The sequence below is a fragment of the Salvelinus fontinalis genome, unplaced genomic scaffold (assembly GCF_029448725.1).
Source record: "Salvelinus fontinalis isolate EN_2023a unplaced genomic scaffold, ASM2944872v1 scaffold_0181, whole genome shotgun sequence".
Lineage (NCBI taxonomy): Eukaryota > Metazoa > Chordata > Actinopteri > Salmoniformes > Salmonidae > Salvelinus > Salvelinus fontinalis.
In genome coordinates, this window is record NW_026600390.1 from 292311 (window position 1) to 311934 (window position 19624).

Consider the following 19624-nt stretch of genomic DNA (forward strand, 5'->3'; position numbering starts at 1 on the left):
CCTGTAACTGCTGTTGACTGAGTTATCCCGAGTGTGTCCTGTGTCTCTTCTGTGTCCATGGTTGACTGAATGCTCTTGTAATGTCTCCTCTCTCCTCCTCTCTCCTCTTCTCTCTCCCCTCTCTCCTCTCTCCTCTGATCTCCTCTCTCCTCTGATCTGATCTCTCTTCTCTCCTCTGATCTCTCTTCTCTCCCCTCTCTCTCCTTTCTCTCCTCCTCTCTCCCCTCTCTCCTCTCTCCTCTGATCTCCTCTCTCCTCTGATCTCCTCTCTCTGATCTCTCTTCTCTCCTCTCTCCTCTGATCTCTCTTCTCTCCCCTCTCTCTCCTTTCTCTCCTCCTCTCTCCTCTGATCTCTCTCCTGTCCCCTCTCTCCTCTTCTCTCTCTCCTCTGATCTCTCTCCTGTCCCCTCTCTCCTCTTCTCTCTCTCCTCTGATCTCTCTTCTCTCCCATCTCTCTCCTCTCTCTTCTCTCCTCTCCTCTCTCTTTCGTGTGTGTAGGCCAAGCAGCTGGAGCTCAGAGACCAGGAACTGAAGAAACAGGATGCCTTCTACAGGGAACAGGTTGCCAGGCTGGAGGACAGGGTAAGCGAATACTATCACCCAGCATACTACTTAGTACACTACACAGCGCATTATACAGTAGTGTTCTATACAGCCCACTACGCAGCACGTTATCCAGTAGTGCTCTATACAGCCCACTACACAGCACGTTATCCAGTAGTGCTCTATACAGCCCACTACACAGCACGTTATCCAGTAGTGCTCTATACAGCCCACTACACAGCACGTTATCCAGTAGTGCTTTATACAGCCCACTACACAGCACATTATCCAGTAGTGCTCTATACAGCCCACTACACAGCACGTTATACAGTAGTGCTCTATACAGCCCACTACACAGCACGTTATCCAGTAGTGCTCTATACAGCCCACTACACAGCACGTTATCCAGTAGTGCTCTATACAGCCCACTACACAGCACGTTATCCAGTAGTGCTCTATACAGCCCACTACACAGCACGTTATACAGTAGTGCTTTATACAGCCCACTACACAGCACGTTATACAGTAGTGCTTTATACAGCCCACTACACAGCACGTTATACAGTAGTGCTCTATACAGCCCACTACACAGCATGTTATACAGTAGTGCTCTATACAGCCCACTACACAGCACGTTATCCAGTAGTGCTCTATACAGCACGTTATCCAGTAGTGCTCTATACAGCCCACTACACAGCACGTTATCCAGTAGTGCTCTATACAGCCCACTACACAGCACGTTATCCAGTAGTGCTCTATACAGCCCACTACACAGCACATTATCCAGTAGTGCTTTATACAGCCCACTACACAGCACGTTATCCAGTAGTGTTCTATACAGCACATTATATCTCATCAGCATACACCCTGCTTAAAACAGCTTGTTTCACTCCACTCAGCATTACACTGTAACACACTACACCATACGGAGTCTGCATCACACCTCACACCATCTCTGCTGCCTGAGGGAATGTTTGATAGAGAAACAGTTTTCTCTGCAGCTCTGCGTCCTCCCTCCCTCCCTCCCTCCTCGCTCCCTCCTCTCGCTCTACACCATAAGCCTCTATGGTGTTATCAGACTAAAGATGAGGGGAAACATCTTAACACTTTCTCTCCCTTTTGCTCTGCCGCTGCTGTCCAACTGGCCTTGGTGTCCGTCCTCAAAGTGGAAACCTCACGCTGCTGCCAGTGTGATCTCTCCCTCTTTTCTCCCCCTCCAGCTAAAGATGAGAGGTCAAATCACACACAGAGAGAGAGACACACCGTACACACAGTGTGAGATGTGGCCCGTACAGACAGACCATGCTGCTGTTCTCAGTCAGATATGTCCTTTAGGGAGGGTATGAGGGGTCAAATACCTTGTTTTGTCCACTTAAACTGACACCCCCAAGCTGTTTCCCAATGTGTTGTCCCCTCTAGATAGGGAGGAGAGGTCTAATACTTTGCTTTGTATAAGTTTGTCCCCTAAAATCTATTAGTCTTCATGCTGTTCCCAGTTGGGTTAGTGTCCTAATGAAGGGAATAGGGGTCCAAACGGTTTGTCTCCTTATGTACAATGTCATACTGATTTAAGTCAGATATGCACTCTAATGAATAAGAAAGCCCACACATGCACGCACACACACAATCCGCATCGTAGTGGTGGGGACAGGGGTCAAACACTTTGTCTGCTAAAAGATTTGCCTCCCTACCGACAAGCTCACTCAACTCCATAAGACATCTCTTCAAGCTGGGAAAGAATAGAGCAACAATTTGAATGTACCAACACCCTCACAGCACCCAAAGACAACCCTAAAGGAGTTGGTGGTCAAACTATTTGTTTACCAAATGCTAGGGCCAGGTGTTGTTCCTGGGCAGATCACGTACATATGAAAAGTCCTGGTCCTATGGAGAGTTGGGACAGTTGACAGTTACTTGGAGTATCTCTGTGAAGTAGTAGAGTGGAGAGGAGGTCTTATTTAATGATGCTTGACAAGTCTGGCCATCAATAAATCATTAACAAAGAATAGCAGATCAATATCAACAACCCTTGGAAACACTGTAGCAACAACATAATAAACCTGTAGTTAGATATACTATAGCAACAACATAATAAACCTGTAGTTAGATATACTATAGCAACAACATAATTAACCTGTAGTTAGATATACTATAGCAACAACATAATAAACCTGTAGTTAGATATACTATAGCAACAACATAATAAACCTGTAGTTAGATATACTATAGCAACAGAATATTAAACCTGTAGTTAGAAATACTATAGCAACAACATAATAAACCTGTAGTTAGATATACTATAGTAACAGAATATTAAACCTGTAGTTAGAAATACTATAGCAACAACATAATAAACCTGTAGTTAGATATACTATAGTAACAGAATATTAAACCTGTAGTTAGAAATACTATAGTAACAACATAATAAACCTGTAGTTAGATATACTATAGTAACAGAATATTAAACCTGTAGTTAGAAATACTATAGCAACAACATAATAAACCAGTAGTTACAAATACTATAGTAACAACATAATAAACCACTATAGAAATACTATAGCAACAACATAATAAACCACTAGTTAGAAATACTATAGCAACAACATAATAAACCACTAGTTAGAAATACTATAGCAACAACATAATAAACCACTAGTTAGAAATACTATAGCAACAACATAATAAACCTGTAGTTAGATATACTATAGCAACAACATAATAAACCAGTAGTTACAAATACTATAGTAACAACATAATAAACCACTATAGAAATACTATAGCAACAACATAATACACATGTAGTTAGATATACTATAACAACAACATAATAAACCACTAGTTAGATATACTATAGCAACAACATAATAAACCTGTAGTTAGATATACTATAGCAACAACATAATAAACCAGTAGTTACAAATACTATAGCAACAACATAATAAACCTATAGTTAGATATACTATAGCAACAACATAATAAACCAGTAGTTACAAATACTATAGTAACAACATAATAAACCACTATAGATATACTATAGTAACAACATAATAAACCTGTAGTTAGATATACTATAGCAACAACATAATGAACCTGTAGTTAGATATACTATAGCAACAACATAATAAACCTGTAGTTAGATATACTATAGCAACAACATAATAAACCACTATAGAAATACTATAGTAACAACATAATAAACCTGTAGTTAGATATACTATAGCAACAACATAATAAACCACTATAGAAATACTATAGCAACAACATAATAAACCTGTAGTTAGAAATACTATAGCAACAACATAATAAACCACTAGTTACAAATACTATAGTAACAACATAATAAACCTGTAGTTAGAAATACTATAGCAACAACATAATTAACCTGTAGTTAGATATACTATAGCAACAACATAATAAACCTGCAGTTAGATATACTATAGCAACAACATAATAAACCTGTAGTTAGATATACTATAGCAACAACATAATAAACCTGTAGTTAGAAATACTATAGTAACAACATAATAAACCTGTAGTTAGAAATACTATAGCAACAACATAATAAACCACTAGTTAGATATACTATAGCAACAACATAATAAACCACTAGTTAGAAATACTATAGCAACAACATAATAAACCAGTAGTTAGATATACTATAGTAACAACATAATAAACCACTAGTTAGATATACTATAGGCCCATGTCCATGTGATGATACTCGTAGGAATAGGAGAAAACAGAATTAACCTGTTTGGGAGGAAGACATTTTCACAGTGACGACAGAAGAAATGGTTTTAGCTTTATTTTAAGGCGATTGTGGACTCCTTATCTGGTACAATGTTTGATTGAAAACATTGGAATAATGTTTGGTTAGATTGGTTGTTAGATTACTGTAAGACTAGTACACAGTAAAGGCTGCAATGCTGATGGCACGAAGACATGAGCAGAGATGAGTTGATGAAAGTCATGAGAAATCCAGTTGACTGGAGAACAGTTGGTGCCATGCTGCTGTGTGTAGGATCCAGTGGGAGCTGTGATCATAGAACTGATCTGAGACTAGTGCTACTACTAACGTAAGCTCTTATTGACCTGACAGGTGGTCATCCATCAGCTATATGGTCCCAGCTCAATATCCCCACACTGTGACAACAAATCACCTTTACACGTCATGAGGAGAGGGAGACGGGGAGAGGGAGGAGGGGGAGAGAGGGTAAAAGAGAGGTAGGGAGAGGGTGGATAGAGGGTTGAGCGAGAGGGAGGGATGGATAGGGAGTGAAAGGGGGCTGGTGTGAGAAGAGGGGACAGGGGAGTGCATGTGCTGAACACCACCTAGCTTCGGTCCTATACATTTATAGAACAGTATTAATGTGATAGATATGATCAATGCCACCGGCCCCAAATGCGTGCTTCCATTTAACGTACCTGTCACAAACAGAGCCTTCAGAAAGTATTCACACCCCTTGACTTTTACTATGTTTTGTTGTTACAAATTGGGATTTAAATGTCATTTTCTATTCAACATTTTACAAAAAATACTCTGCATTGTCCAAGTGGAAGAATAATTCTAACATTTGTAAAACATTTATGATAAATTAAACCCCATCTTCATTAGATCAGTATTCAACCCACTGAATCAATGCATGTTAGAATCACCTTTGGCAGTGATTACAGCTGTGTCTTGCTGGGTATGTCGAGGAGCTTTGCACACCTGGATTGTACCATATTTACAGATTGTTGAAGCTCTGTCAAGTTGGTTGTTGATTTGAGTCATTGTAGCAGACAGTCTGTCCCAGAGAGACGGTAGTGAGAGCAGACATGTCCTTCCTTGTTCATACTGGTGCCCCGTGGGAATCAAACCCACACCTGGCGTTGGAAGTGCCATGCTCTACCAGCTGAGACATTTTCAAGCTGATTTAAGCTAAAACTGTAACTAGGCCATTCAGGAACATTCAATGTCATCTTCGTAATCAACTCCAGTGCATATTTGGCCTTGTGTTTTAGGTTATTGTCTTGCTGAAAGGTGAATTTGAAACTCCCTAGTCCTTGTCGATGACGAGCACACCCATAATATGATGCCGTCACCACCATGCTTGAAAATATGAAGTGTTACTCAGTGATTAAAAAAAAATCTGTACAGGCTTTCTTCTTTTCACTCTGTCATTTGGTTAGTATTGTGGAGTAACTACAATGTTGTTGATCCATCCATAGTTTTCTCCTATCACAGTCTTTAAACTCTGTAACTGTTTTAAAGTCACCATTCAGCCTCATGGTGAAATCCCTGAGCGGTTTCCTTCCTTTCCGGAAGGGTGTATTGATACACCATCCAAAGTGTAATTAATAACTTCTCCATGCTCAAAGGGATATTCCATGTCTGATTATTATTAGATTTTATTTTACCCATCTACCAATAAGTGCCCTTATTTGCGAGGCATTGGAAAACCTCCCTGGTGTTGTGGTTGAATCTGTGTTTGAAATTCATAGCTCAACTGAGGGACCTTACAGATAATTGTATGTGTGGGGTATAAAGATGAGGAAGTCATTCAAAAATTGTTAAACTATTTTTACACACAGAGTGATTCCATGCAACTTATTATGTGACTTGTTAAGTAAATTTTTACTCCTGAGCTTATTTAGGTTTGCCATAACAAAGGAGTTGAATACTTATTGACTCAAGACCTTTATTAATTTAAAAAAAATAATCAAAAAGCATATTTCTGCTTTGACATTATAGGGTACTGTGAGGAAAAAATCTCAATTTAATCAATTTAAAATTCTGGCAGTAACACAACAGAATGTGGGAGAGGTCGAGGGGTGTGAATACTTCCCGAGGGGTGTGAATACTTCCTGTTATGAGAGTTTGTTATTCTGTGTGTGTGTTTGTGTGTGTTGTTATGAGAGTTTGTGTTATTCTGTGTGTGACTTGTGGATCAATGCAAGTGTATTGCATGTTGTCTTGCTGTGAATCGCTCAGGGAAACTGCTGGAGTTGCTGTTGGTTAGAATCTTCTAAACAGCCTCTCTATTCTTCCTTTCCCACCTCTGTCCAGCTCGGTCCTTTTCTCTGTCTTGGTCTCCTACCTCTTTCATCTCCCTCTCTCCTGCTGTCTCTGTCACTCGCTCATATTCTTCTGTCATAACCTTTAGCCCTCTCTCACTATACCCTTCTCTCTCTCTCTCTCTCGCTCTCTCTTTCTTTCTCTCTTTCTCTCTCTCCTGGCTGCTCACAGCATCTCTCTTTCTCTCTCCCGTACACACACACACACACACACACACACACACACACACACACACACACACACACACACACACACACACACACACACACACACACACACACACCCTCCGAACCAAACACACACAGAGAGAATAAAAGTCTGATATATATTACATGTCTCTTTCAATTCAACACAGCCATTCATCAGAGGGTTCCTAGTGACAGGCCATCACCAGGGCCTGGACAGCTCAGCGCACCATGGCTGTGCTCATTGGCCACAGCGGCCAAATTGACTCTGAAAACAATATATATATAGATTACATTTTCACTCAATATCTGCTGTAAAACAATCTCATATTTAACAATCTGCACTTCATGTTTTTTCTTTTCTTTTTCTTTCCCTGTTTTTCAGTTTTGTTCCCCGTGTTGAGAATGAGCCTCTCATTCGTTTTTCTTTGTCTCTCTCTCTTCTCACGTTTTTCTTCTTCATGTTCATCTCTTTTGCTCGCTCTAGTCCATCTCTATTGATGGAATTGGATTTTCCTCTCGCCCCGCGTTGGGGGGACAATCACCGTTACAATTGCCACCTCACAGTCCTTCAAGTAAAGTAAAACTCCTGTATGAAAGAGATACAGAGATGTGGTGTTTAGTCTCAGTAATGGCTCCTATTCACCGCCTGATCAATACTTTTTCTGGGAGCAGAAGTATCTGTAGTCGTGGCATGACAATGTGTCTTTACTTTTCACTGACGCGCAGCCTTCTTTGAGTCTGCATCATACTGAGACTCAGGCAGTGTAGAGACTAGACCAAAGGATTTAAAGGACTTTTAAAATGTATGTGGAACAAATGACAACAGAGAAACAAGGTGTGTTACCTGCTGGAATCGGTGGTGTGGTCTTAAACATTGCCTGGTCTGGTCCGTTGGCTGGTCCTTCTCAGCAACAGGAGCTCTAGTTACTTTTTACCCTCCACTCCCCTAACTAAACCATTTTAGATGTGAACACATTGCATATTAGTTAAATAGCAGCCACTCTGATCCAAAACACAAGTGGATCTGAATAACTTGTCTAAAACATCACATAATAGGAACTTCTTCAAAACAAGTTTGTATCAATCCCAGTTCACTTAACCGGTCAAGTCAACAAGATCACACAGTAGGCCAGGACGTTCCCTTAACCGGTCAAGTCGCTCTGGATAAGAGCGTCTGCTAAATGACTTAAATGTAAATGTAAATGTAAGTCAACAAGATCACACAGTAGGCCAGGACGTTCCCTTAACCGGCCAAGTCAACAAGATCACTCAGTAGGCCAGGACGTTCCCTTAACCGGTCAAGTCAACAAGATCACTCAGTAGGCCAGGACGTTCCCTTAACCGGTCAAGTCAACAAGATCACTCAGTAGGCCAGGACGTTCCCTTAACCGGTCAAGTCAACAAGATCACTCAGTAGGCCAGGACGTTCCCTTAACCGGTCAAGTCAACAAGATCACACAGTAGGCCAGGACGTTCCCTTAACCGGTCAAGTCAACAAGATCACTCAGTAGGCCAGGACGTTCCCTTAACCGGTCAAGTCAACAAGATCACTCAGTAGGCCAGGACGTTCCCTTAACCGGTCAAGTCAACAAGATCACTCAGTAGGCCAGGACGTTCCCTTAACCGGTCAAGTCAACAAGATCACTCAGTAGGCCATGACGTTCCCTTAACCGGTCAAGTCAACAAGATCACTCAGTAGGCCAGGACGTTCCCTTAACCGGTCAAGTCAACAAGATCACACAGTGGGCCAGGACGTTCCCTTAACCGGTCAAGTCAACAAGATCACACAGTGGGCCAGGACGTTCCCTTAACCGGTCGAGTCAACAAGATCACACAGTGGGCCAGGACGTTCCCTTAACCGGTCGAGTCAACAAGATCACACAGTGGGCCAGGACGTTCCCTTAACCGGTCGAGTCAACAAGATCACACAGTGGGCCAGGACGTTCCCTTAACCGGTCGAGTCAACAAGATCACACAGTGGGCCAGGACGTTCCCTTAACCGGTCGAGTCAACAAGATCACACAGTAGGCCAGGACGTTCCCTTAACCGGTCAAGTCAACAAGATCACTCAGTAGGCCAGGACGTTCCCTTAACCGGTCAAGTCAACAAGATCACTCAGTAGGCCAGGACGTTCCCTTAACCGGTCGAGTCAACAAGATCACTCAGTAGGCCAGCTCCAGTTGATGGGTTGTTGGCAGCCATAAGTCACAGTGAGTGAAGTGACATTATTAGGACTCTGCAGTAGAAGTATAGTGGGGACATTATCAGTCAGGTCCTTCAGTCACGGTGTGTAGCAGCGGGAGCCAGGCGTGTGTGTGTGTTTCTCTCTCTCGCTCTCTCCTTTCTCATTTAATTACTGTAGCATTATCAGCAGATAGGACGATGCAGCAGGAGCTGTCCACACACACACACACACACACACACACACACACACACACACACACACACACACACACACCACACTGACCCTCAGAGACTGTGAGAGATACAAGTACTGTAGTCTAACACATGCATGCCTACACACACATGCATAGGGCTTAACCTGACATAAAGAGAAGTTCTGCATTCAGATCAACCTAGGAGCCAACTTCCATACACATGTCCCTGATGTATCCCTTTTGATGTGAAATGGCTAACAGTTGTCGTGTCTTTGCTATCATTAAATTGAAGACTTATAGTTTTTATCAAAGATTCCTGTAATTAGGGATTACGTGATCAACTGAGTTGTAACATAACTAATTAACTATGAATTTGGGAGCACCAGAGAAAGTAGTCAGATTACAAAGTTATAATTTCCCAATATAAACTTTCAGATATTTTCATATCTGATCAATAGTCTTCTGATTAATGATTTATTTATTTTACCTCACGTTAGTCTCATTCCAAACGTCGTAAATTGTTGGTTATCTGCACGAACCCATTCTTCACTATGAGTCATCCATACATCAATTGTCTTAAATCATTTATTTATTACTAATTAATTCACAGAAATGCATAAACAAACAAACAAACTTAAAAATGGTTACATGAAATGATGGGAGAAATATGCCCTAGTGGGCTGAACCGGCATGGCGGCTTGTTAGACAAAGAAAAATTGGCGTTCGACCAAGAAGTCACTACAGAGTTCATAATTATAACAATTGACATGCTAATCCTTTACACATGAACGCTCACTCATTCGGGAACAATTGCAATCAATATATATATATTTACGCTCATTGTGTGTCGTCTTGATCGTTGGAGAGAAGTTAGTTTTGGTTGGAGTTCCTTCTGTCTCGGTTATTGTGGATAGTTCAGAGTGACATTCGTTATAGAATGGATGTTTCGGCGGTTGTCTTTCTTCGCGTTCAATGATACCGAATTCTTAGCTGCAGACTAGTAGTCAACATCAAAGACTTGTTCTTATTCGTCTAAGAGTTTAACCACGTGGTATGGTTAAAGATTCAGCAATGGTACTTAACCTTCGTTCTCCCCATATGGAGAAAAACATGGTCTGATGATAATTTCTCAGAGTTGGCTTTTATTCAGATAGCAGGAAGGGGCTGTCCTTGGATGTCTGACCCTAACTGGGCTCAGGGGCGGTCCTTGGATTTAGTTCAAATACAAAAGGGATTTGTATTTTTCTTCATTAAACAGTCCAAAATCATATTACACAATTATACAAACAGTATCATACTCACTCATTCATTTTATACAACAAACAGATGTAAACCTCATATATGAGGTTATTATATAAACAGCGGTATGGTAATGTAGTCCCACAGTCTCTCATGAGTTTCCCACATGGGGAAAAACGACATGTTAATAGCTGGGATCTTCACCGAGCTTTTATACTTTTGCAGGAACATGAAATATGTTCATACCTCAAATTCTGTGAGGTGGAAGAAAATTCATTTGTCCTGAAAGTTTACCCTCTCTTCTAAAACTGTTTGGCCATGAGGAGATTCTCAGGAATTTACGACGTCTCTCTGTGATCACAGCATGGGTTGAAGGAGGAAAGGGAGAGACAGGGAGAGGGGGATGGGGTTTGCTATACCCAAGCAGGCAGCGTCATGACACAGTGTAACAATGGCTGACAGTGTAACAATAAGTCAATCAATCAAACGTATTTATAAAGCCCTTTTTATATCAGCCGATGTAATAAAGTGCTTATACAAAAACCCAGGCAAAACTCCAAACAGCAAGCAATGCAGATGTAGAAGCACGTGGCTAAGAAAAGTTCCAGCGGCTGACGGTGTTACAGCGGCTGCCGGTGTTACAGCGGCTGACGGTGTAACAAGCTCATCAACTCGTGAAGTTTTCTCTCTGAGTCCTTAATTCACCATAGCAGAGCTAGCCGTCTATCATGTCTCCGCGGTGCCTCCCGCCGTCCCTAGGATGTTAGAGGGATGGACTCAACAGGCCGCCATCCCCCTGCTTCCCCATGTCAGTCCCCATGTTTGCCAGTCTCAGAGTTTTATATGGTGGCGCTCCCTCTAGTCAATTCGTTAGTAACAAGCCGCTGGGCCGTCCAACGCAGCGGGGTCCTCCCCTTGCCTCCCTCCAGGGACCTGATAACCATTAACGAAGCTCTTTTGTTTTGCTCATTAAAAATGGTGGAGAGGGCTTTTTAATTGGACACACCGGTTCTGTTCCTTACTCTTCTCTATCCTCTCTGAATCACCTGAGTGCATTAGCCATAATGACTTCATTTGTCTATGACACCCCCACCGGCATTATTTACCACCAGACAAGGTAAAGCTCTCCCGTGCATGTAAATAGAAATCAAAAGGATGAGGGTGCTCTGTGAACAGTCCAGGAAGTCTGTTTTGCAGGCCAAAAAGGACTGAATTATAGCTTAGAAACCACGAGAAGCAGGCTATTCTAAAATAGACTGCTTATTTCTGTTTAGTGTTACACCAATCAAGCCCAATTGGTCCTGAATCATAATAGAGGTATTTTTCTCCCAACATAGTAGATTTTGGGGTTAGTGAAGTGTTACACCCAAATCAACCCGAGGGTGGTCAGGTCCTATCGTTCCTACTGATTGAGGGGCTCTGCTGCACTCTAAATCAGTTAGGAGGACAGCAGGAAATCACAATTTGAGCCCCACTCGTTAATCACACACAACAGCCTCACAAATTACACTGTCTGCTACTCTGTCTCCCACTCTGTCTCCCTGCACAGGCTGTAGGCGTTTGTGTCTGCTTTTTTTCTGTCTTTCTGTGTGTGTGTGTGTGTGTGTGTGTGTGCACCCGCTGGCCCTGCAATCACTGGCCGTTTGTGCTTCCTGATGGATTAGGGTTCTGATTAGTGGCAGCGCTGCGATTTATCCAGGTATTATTATTATTATTATTAGTCACTTAGTATTCAACACAGAGACCAACACCACATTCTAGCAACCGCTGTTACACACACACACAGACAAACACACTGGTTAAATCCTAGTCTTAATGTCAGTGACATTGAGGATACTGCCACTGATGGTTCTCTGACTGGATAGTCTGCACTAACGTTGGTTAAATCTCAAACATACTTGTAAAGTTCTAGTCATGCCATTCACGTAGAACTCTTAGCCGGTCTGACACAACTCAGTTGGTTACTTTAATTGGAAGATTTGCTAGTAAAGTGAGAGATTATTGGTGAGAGGTGATTGGACGGGGCTTCAGTAAAGGGAGAGGTGGTTGGACGGGGCGTCAGTAAAGGGAGTGGTGGTTGGACGGGGCGTCAGTAAAGCGAGAGGTGGTTGGACGGGGCGTCAGTAAAGGGAGAGGTGGTTGGACGGGGCGTCAGTAAAGGGAGAGGTGGTTGGACGGGGCGTCAGTAAAGGGAGAGGTGGTTGGACGGGGCGTCAGTAAAGGGAGAGGTGGTTGGACGGGGCGTCAGTAAAGGGAGAGGTGGTTGGACGGGGCGTCAGTAAAGGGAGAGGTGGTTGGACGGGGCGTCAGTAAATGGAGAGGTGGTTGGACGGGGCGTCAGTAAAGGGAGAGGTGGTTGGACGGGGCGTCAGTAAAGGGAGAGGTGGTTGGACGGGGCGTCAGTAAAGGGAGAGGTGGTTGGACGGGGCGTCAGTAAAGGGAGAGGTGGTTGGACGGGGCGTCAGTAAAGGGAGAGGTGGTTGGACGGGGCGTCAGTAAATGGAGAGGTGGTTGGACGTGTCTAGTTTGAGAAACAGATGCCTCACATGTCCTCAACTGGCAGCTTCATTAAATAGTATCCGCAAAACACCAGTCTCAACTTCTAAAGTGAAGAGGCGACTCTGGGATGCTGGCCTTCTAGGCAGAGTTTCAAAGAAAGAGACATATCTCTGACTGGCCAATAAAAATAAAAGATTAAAATGGGCAAAAGAACAGACACTGGACAGAGGAAGATTGGAAAAAAAGTGTTATGGACAGACTAATCTAAGTTTGAGGTGTTCTGATCGCAAAGAATAACATTCATGGGACGCAGAAAAAGTGAAAAGATGCTGGAGGAGTGCTTGATGCCATCTGTCAAGCATGGTGGAGGCAATGTGGTGGTCTGGGAGTGCTTTGGTGGTGGTAAAGTGGGAGATTTGTACAGAGTAAAAGGGATCTTGAAGAAGGAAGGCTATCACTCCATTTTGCAACGCCATGCCATACCCTGTGGGCGGCACTTAATTGGAGCCAATTTCCTCCTACAACAAGACAATGACCCAAAGCACAGCTCCAAACTATGCAAGAACTATTTAGGGAAGAAGCAGTCAGCTGGTATTCTGTCTGTAATGGAGTGGCCAGCACAGTCACCGGATCTCAACCCTATTGAGCTGTTGTGGGAGCAGCTTGACCATATGGGGCGGCAGGTAGCCTAGTGGTTAGTGTTGGGCCAGTAACCGAAAGATTTCTAGATCGAATCCCCAAGCTGACAAAGGTAAAAATCTGTCATTCTGCCCCTGAACAAGGCAGTTAACCCACTGTTCCAAAGCCATCATTGTAAATAAGAATTTGTTCTTAACTGACTTGCCTTGTTAAGTAAAAAATATGGTACGTAAGAAGAGCTTATCAACCTTTGGGAGGTGCTTCAGGAAGCATGGGGTGAAATCTCTTCAGATTACTTCAACAAATTGACAACTAGCATGCCAAAGGTCTGCAAGGCTGTAATTGCTGGAAGCAAAATTTGAAGGACACAATTATTATTTCAATTAAAAATCAATTAAAAATCATTATTTATATCCTTATCAACGTCTTGACTATATTTCCTATTCATTTTGCAACTCATTTCATGTATGTTTTCATGGAAAACAAGGACATTTCTAAGTGGCCCCAAACTTTTGAACGGTAGTGTTTATTTGAGAAAAATATTTGTTTTATGATAAGAATACATTTTTTCTTTCTTAAAGGTTACATTTTTGTGAATATTTCAAATAAAAGACCAAGAGAATAAACAAATACTTTTTTTCACAGCAGTTTTGCTCATATTTGCCAAGTTTGCCAATATTAGTGGAGAGCACTTTACACATACAGTACCAGTCAAAAGTTTGCACACACCTAATTCAAGGGTTTTCTTTGTGTTTACTATTGTAGAATAATAGTGAACACATCAAAACTATGAAATAACAATTTTGGGAATTATGTAGTAACCAAAAATATGGGTTTAACAATTCAAAATATATATTTTAGATTCTTCAAAGTAGCCACCCTTTGCCTTGATGACAGCTCTTGGTATTCTCTCAACCAGCTTCACCTGGAATGCTTTTCTAACTGTTTTGAAGGACTTCCCACATATGCTGAGCACTTGTTGGCTGCTTTTCCTTCACTCTGCGGTCCAACTCATCCTAAACCATCTCAATTGGGATGAGGTTGGGTGATCTGATGCAGCATTCCATCACTCTCCTTCTTGGTCAAATAGCCCTTACACAGCCTTGAGGTGTGTTTTGAGTCATTGTACTGTTGAAAAATTAATGATAGTCCCACTAAGCGCAAACCAGATGGGATGGCGTATTGCTGCAGAATGCTGTGGTAGCCATGCTAGTTAAGTGTGCCTTAAATTCTAAATAAATTACTGACAGTGTCACCAGCAAAGCACCATCTCCATGCTTCACGGTGGGAACCCCACATGCAGAGATCATCCGTTCACCTACTCTGCGTCTCACAAAGACACGGTGGTTTCCACTAGTCTAATATCCATTGCTTGTGTTTCTTGGACCAAGCATGTCTCTTCTCTTATTGGTTTCCTTTGGTAATGGTTTCTTTGCCAAAATTCGACCATATAGGTTTCCTCTGAACAGTTGTTGTTGAGATGTCTGTTACTTGAACTCTGAAGCGTTTATTTGGGCTGCAGTTTCTGAGGCTGGTAAATAATGAACTTATCCTCTGCAGCAAAGATAACTCTGGGTCTTCCTTTCCTGTGGCGGTCCTCATGAGAGCCAGTTTCATCATAGCGCTTGATGGTTTTTGCGACTACACTTGAAGAAACTTTCAAAATTCTAAAAATGCTCCGTATTGACTGACCTTCATGTCTTAAAGTAATGATGGACATTTCTCTTTGCTTATTTGAGCTGTTCTTGCCATAATATGGACTTGGTCTTTTATCAAATAGGGCTATCTTCTGTATACCAACCCCACCTTGTCACAACACAACTGATTGGCTATAACGCATTAAGACAGAAATTCCACAAATTAACTTTTAACAAGGCATACCTGTTCATTGAAATGCATTCTAGGTGACTACCTCATGAAGCTGGTTGAGAGAATGCCAAGAATGTGCAAAGCTGTCATCAAGGCAAAGGGTGGCTACTTTTGAAGAATCTCAAATAAAAAAATATTTGGATTTGTTTAACACATTTTACAATGTAGAAAATAGTAAAAAAAATAAAGAAACTCTCAAATGAGTAGGTGTGTCAACTTTTGACTGGGACTGTACAGACACACTCTTGAACACACACGTCAAACTGAACGATCACACAGCTCACTCCCTCAACAATACAGCCAGATTATAAAAATAAACCCCTGCACAACTACTTAATGGTGTTGCTCCCTCAATATCCCCATCCATCAAGTTTTAATGGGCTAGTGTAGTAGTGGAGGGTACATGCCTATCAAATGTGTGTCACAAATACCACCCTATTTCCTATATAGTGCGCTAAATTTTACCAGGGCGTATCGGGGGCACTATATGTGGAATAGGGTGCCATTTGGGAAGCGTGTGTGAGGGGGAAAAGGCTTGTCTCAGCTGGAGTGTTTCCTTTTGCCAAATAAAGGCCACCTGAAAGGCCCAGGGATGATGGGAATAAACTGTTTTATGTAAGAGGCCCAATCTGATTCTAACTTGGCATTTATTTGTCTCTCTCATTCTTTCTTCCTCATGTTTTCTCTTTCATCTTTCTCCCCACCTCTCTCCCTCCCTCCAGAGTGCTCAGTTCTACAAGATGACTACAGAGAACTACCACAAGGCTGCCGACGGAATCAACGCAAAGTTCAAGTAAGTTAAAATCACATGTCATTGTGTTTAATTACCAGAAGTTTATCAAGTTATCCTGGATAAATGAATGTAGACACCCCCCATCGACAATATCTCCATTCACTGCAGAATGAACAGGCTTTCATCTCAAATGCTTCCTCCTCAAGGCCAATGTTGGCAATGAAGAGCTCAATACCTGATGTTGACTATTAAGGTTTAAACAGTGTACCGCTTTTCTTCCAAGATCTCCAAGGTTACTCTGTCAGTCTAAAAGTAGGCCACACTGCAAGCACATCTAACCAACTTCCAAAGGGGTCCAAAGAACACCACAGAATTCTAAGAATTGTATTTGTGATGTGTCCAGAGGATGTTGGTCGTCTTTGTGTCCGGTTTGGATATTAGGGGCCTGTTCATTAGAGCATACCGTAACGGAACATTTTGCATCAGAAAATTACAATGAGCCGTTCCAATTGGATAAGTCCAAGTTGTCCCTCCTTGTTTTTGTTTTTTTCTCCGTTTGGTGCGTACACGACCCTTCAGTGTTGTTAGTGACCATTTAAAAGCCCCGTCAGTCCACTGAGAGTACTGCCGTTAGCCACATGCTAACTAACCCATGTCTTTCAATCAGCTCCAGATTAGCCTACCCTATTAGCTCATGTTGATGATGTGGCTCACTGATAGCTACAGGTCAAATGGAGCCCTCTCTGGTGTACACTGATGTGTAATGGCTGCAGTGATTGCCATGGTGTGTGTGCGCATGTGTCTGTTACAGAGTATGTGTTGTCCCTGTGAACCAATCATTGGTAGTTTACCTGCTTTATCAGACTATAACCAGCTTACAGTCATTCCAACAACAAAGGTGCTTTCAGCACCCTGAGGAAGGCGCTGCATGCTGAAACGTTGGTTGCTATACCTATTAAATGTTTGGGAGTATAATTAGTGTGCAACTGTCTTCTTATAGTTTGTTAGTCAGCACCTCTACAACATATTTTGGGTGTGCGTCAGCTTATGCTTTTTGCTAGCATCTAATCCTTTAAAATATTTCAACAAACATGCCTTTGTATGTGTCAGACAACTTTGTCCATCAGTGCTTTTTGCAATTTGCCATTCCTTTATGTTAGGTTGTCCGTGAGATTCACAGAGACCCTATTAACCATCACGTACATGTAACTAAAGAACATCTCATTTCCAGTCCATCGCTGTTCCATAACTCCTAATAAGGGACCATTAGGCTCCATAGTAATGTAACAAATTGGATGAGGAGTCCACAGGAGGTGGGGTGAACGGGGCCCAGAGCCCATGGCTCTGTCTGGGAAGGGGGCGCTAATCGTGTTAGCCTGTCATTAGCCGGCGCTAACGCCAGGATCATTGTCTCCCTGCAAAATGCTAGAAACTGATTAGCCATCCGCTGGGGTTAGCTTTAGCTTAGGGTAGAGCTGGGGTTGAGGCTTCCCAAATCGCATTAAGGAAATGCATTGCTGGAATATCATTAGAGCGACACAACGCGCTAACTGCTAACACATGTCTAGCGAAGTCACGTGATGGTGCAGTCTCAGTGGCAAGCGCCCTGATTGGTTGATTGGATTACGGGAGGTGCATTACTAGGGCTGTGATTGGATTAGAGGGGCTGGGGAGGGAGAATGTGAGAGCGTGTGTGGTTTAATGAAATGGCGGGAGGGTCTGGTGTTACAGGAGGACAGGGAGAGAGGACAGGGTTACTGCTAGTAGACACTAATCAGGTTTCATTGTGTGTGTGTGTGTGTGTGTGTGTGTGTGTGTGTGTGTGTGTGTGTGTGTGTGTGTGTGTGTGTGTGTGTGTGTACATGATCTGTATTAGTGTGAAAAGACCTTGTTTAGTATTGCGCAGCGTACAGAGGTCTCTATGAGTTGTCCCTATGGACGTTATTGCGATACGACAGAGAGTGCATGAACGAGAGAGATAAGATGGTATCTGGCGTTCAGTGGAATAATAAGGCAAGATGTTTAGTCTCAGAGCCTTTTGATTTCCTGAAAGTTGAAACTGCCCTGGAGATAAATGGGAAAGAGTAGGAATATACATAATTGATTGAATTAACATGGGTTTGATATGATAATCGGGCTTATGAAGTTAGAAATGTCTTTCTGCCCAACGTCTTAATTTCCCCGCTGGTCCCACAGACTTTATTAATAGAATGTTTGATAACATTTGAGGCTCTGGTCAACAGTAGTTTGATATCCTGCTAATACTGTAGTAATATATTTCCCTGTAGATACTGTACTGATAGCCTAGCACTGTTGCCTCCTGCATGAAAGCGAAAGTATCATACGAATCAAAAATCTAATCAAATGTATTTATAAATCCCTTTTTTACATCAGTAGATGTCACAAAGTGCTTATACAGAGACCCAGCCTAAAACCCCAAACTGCAAGCAATGCAGATGTAGAAGCACGGTGGCTAGGAAAAACTCCCTAGAAAGGAAGGAACCTAGGAAGAAACCTAGAGAGGAACCAGGCTCTGAGGGGTGGCCAGTCCTCATCTGGCTGTGCGGGGTGGAGATTATAAGAGTACATGGCCATTAAGTCCAGATTGTTCTTCAAGATGTTCAAACGTTCATAGATTACCAGCAGGGTCAAATAATAATCACAGTGGTTGTAGAGGGTGCAACAGGTCAGTACCTCAGGAGTAAATGTCAGATGGCTTTTCATAGCCTAGCATTCAGAGGTTGAGACAGCCGTTAGAGGTTGAGAAGAGACACCACCCTTTTAGGGTATTGCTATCTTCAGGTTGAGATGACACACTTTAGGGTATTGCTATCTACAGGTTGAGATGACACCCTTTAGGGTATTGCTATCTACAGGTTGAGATGACACACTTTAGGGTATTGCTATCTACAGGTTGAGATGACACACTTTAGGGTATTGCTATCTACAGGTTGAGATGACACACTTTAGGGTATTGCTATCTACAGGTTGAGATGACACACTTTAGGGTATTGCTATCTACAGGTTGAGATGACACACTTTAGGGTATTGCTATCTACAGGTTGAGATGACACACACTAGGGTATTGCTATCTACAGGTTGAGATGACACCCTTTAGGGTATTGCTATCTACAGGTTGAGATGACACACTTTAGGGTATTGCTATCTACAGGTTGAGATGACACACTTTAGGGTATTGCTATCTACAGGTTGAGATGACACACTTTAGGGTATTGCTATCTACAGGTTGAGATGACACACTTTAGGGTATTGCTATCTACAGGTTGAGATGACACACACTTTAGGGTATTGCTATCTACAGGTTGAGATGACACCCACTAGGGTATTGCTATCTACAGGTTGAGATGACACACACTAGGGTATTGCTATCTACAGGTTGAGATGACACACACTAGGGTATTGCTATCTTCAGGTTGAGATGACACACTTTAGGGTATTGCTATCTACGGGTTGAAAC

General features: G+C 42.3%; 1 protein-coding gene across 3 annotated transcripts in view; it reads left to right on the top strand.

Moving 5' to 3' along the window:
* LOC129844148 (MICOS complex subunit MIC19-like) overlaps positions 1-16206 on the top strand; it is a gene marked incomplete at its 3' end in the record, with an annotated part of 78789 nt that extends 62583 nt beyond the window's left edge. For all 3 annotated transcript variants that reach the window (XM_055912554.1, XM_055912557.1, XM_055912555.1), the window contains 2 exon segments: positions 499-582; positions 16136-16206. In XM_055912554.1, the coding sequence (XP_055768529.1) occupies positions 499-582; positions 16136-16206 (155 nt within the window).
* Positions 16207-19624: the final 3418 nt, after the last annotated feature.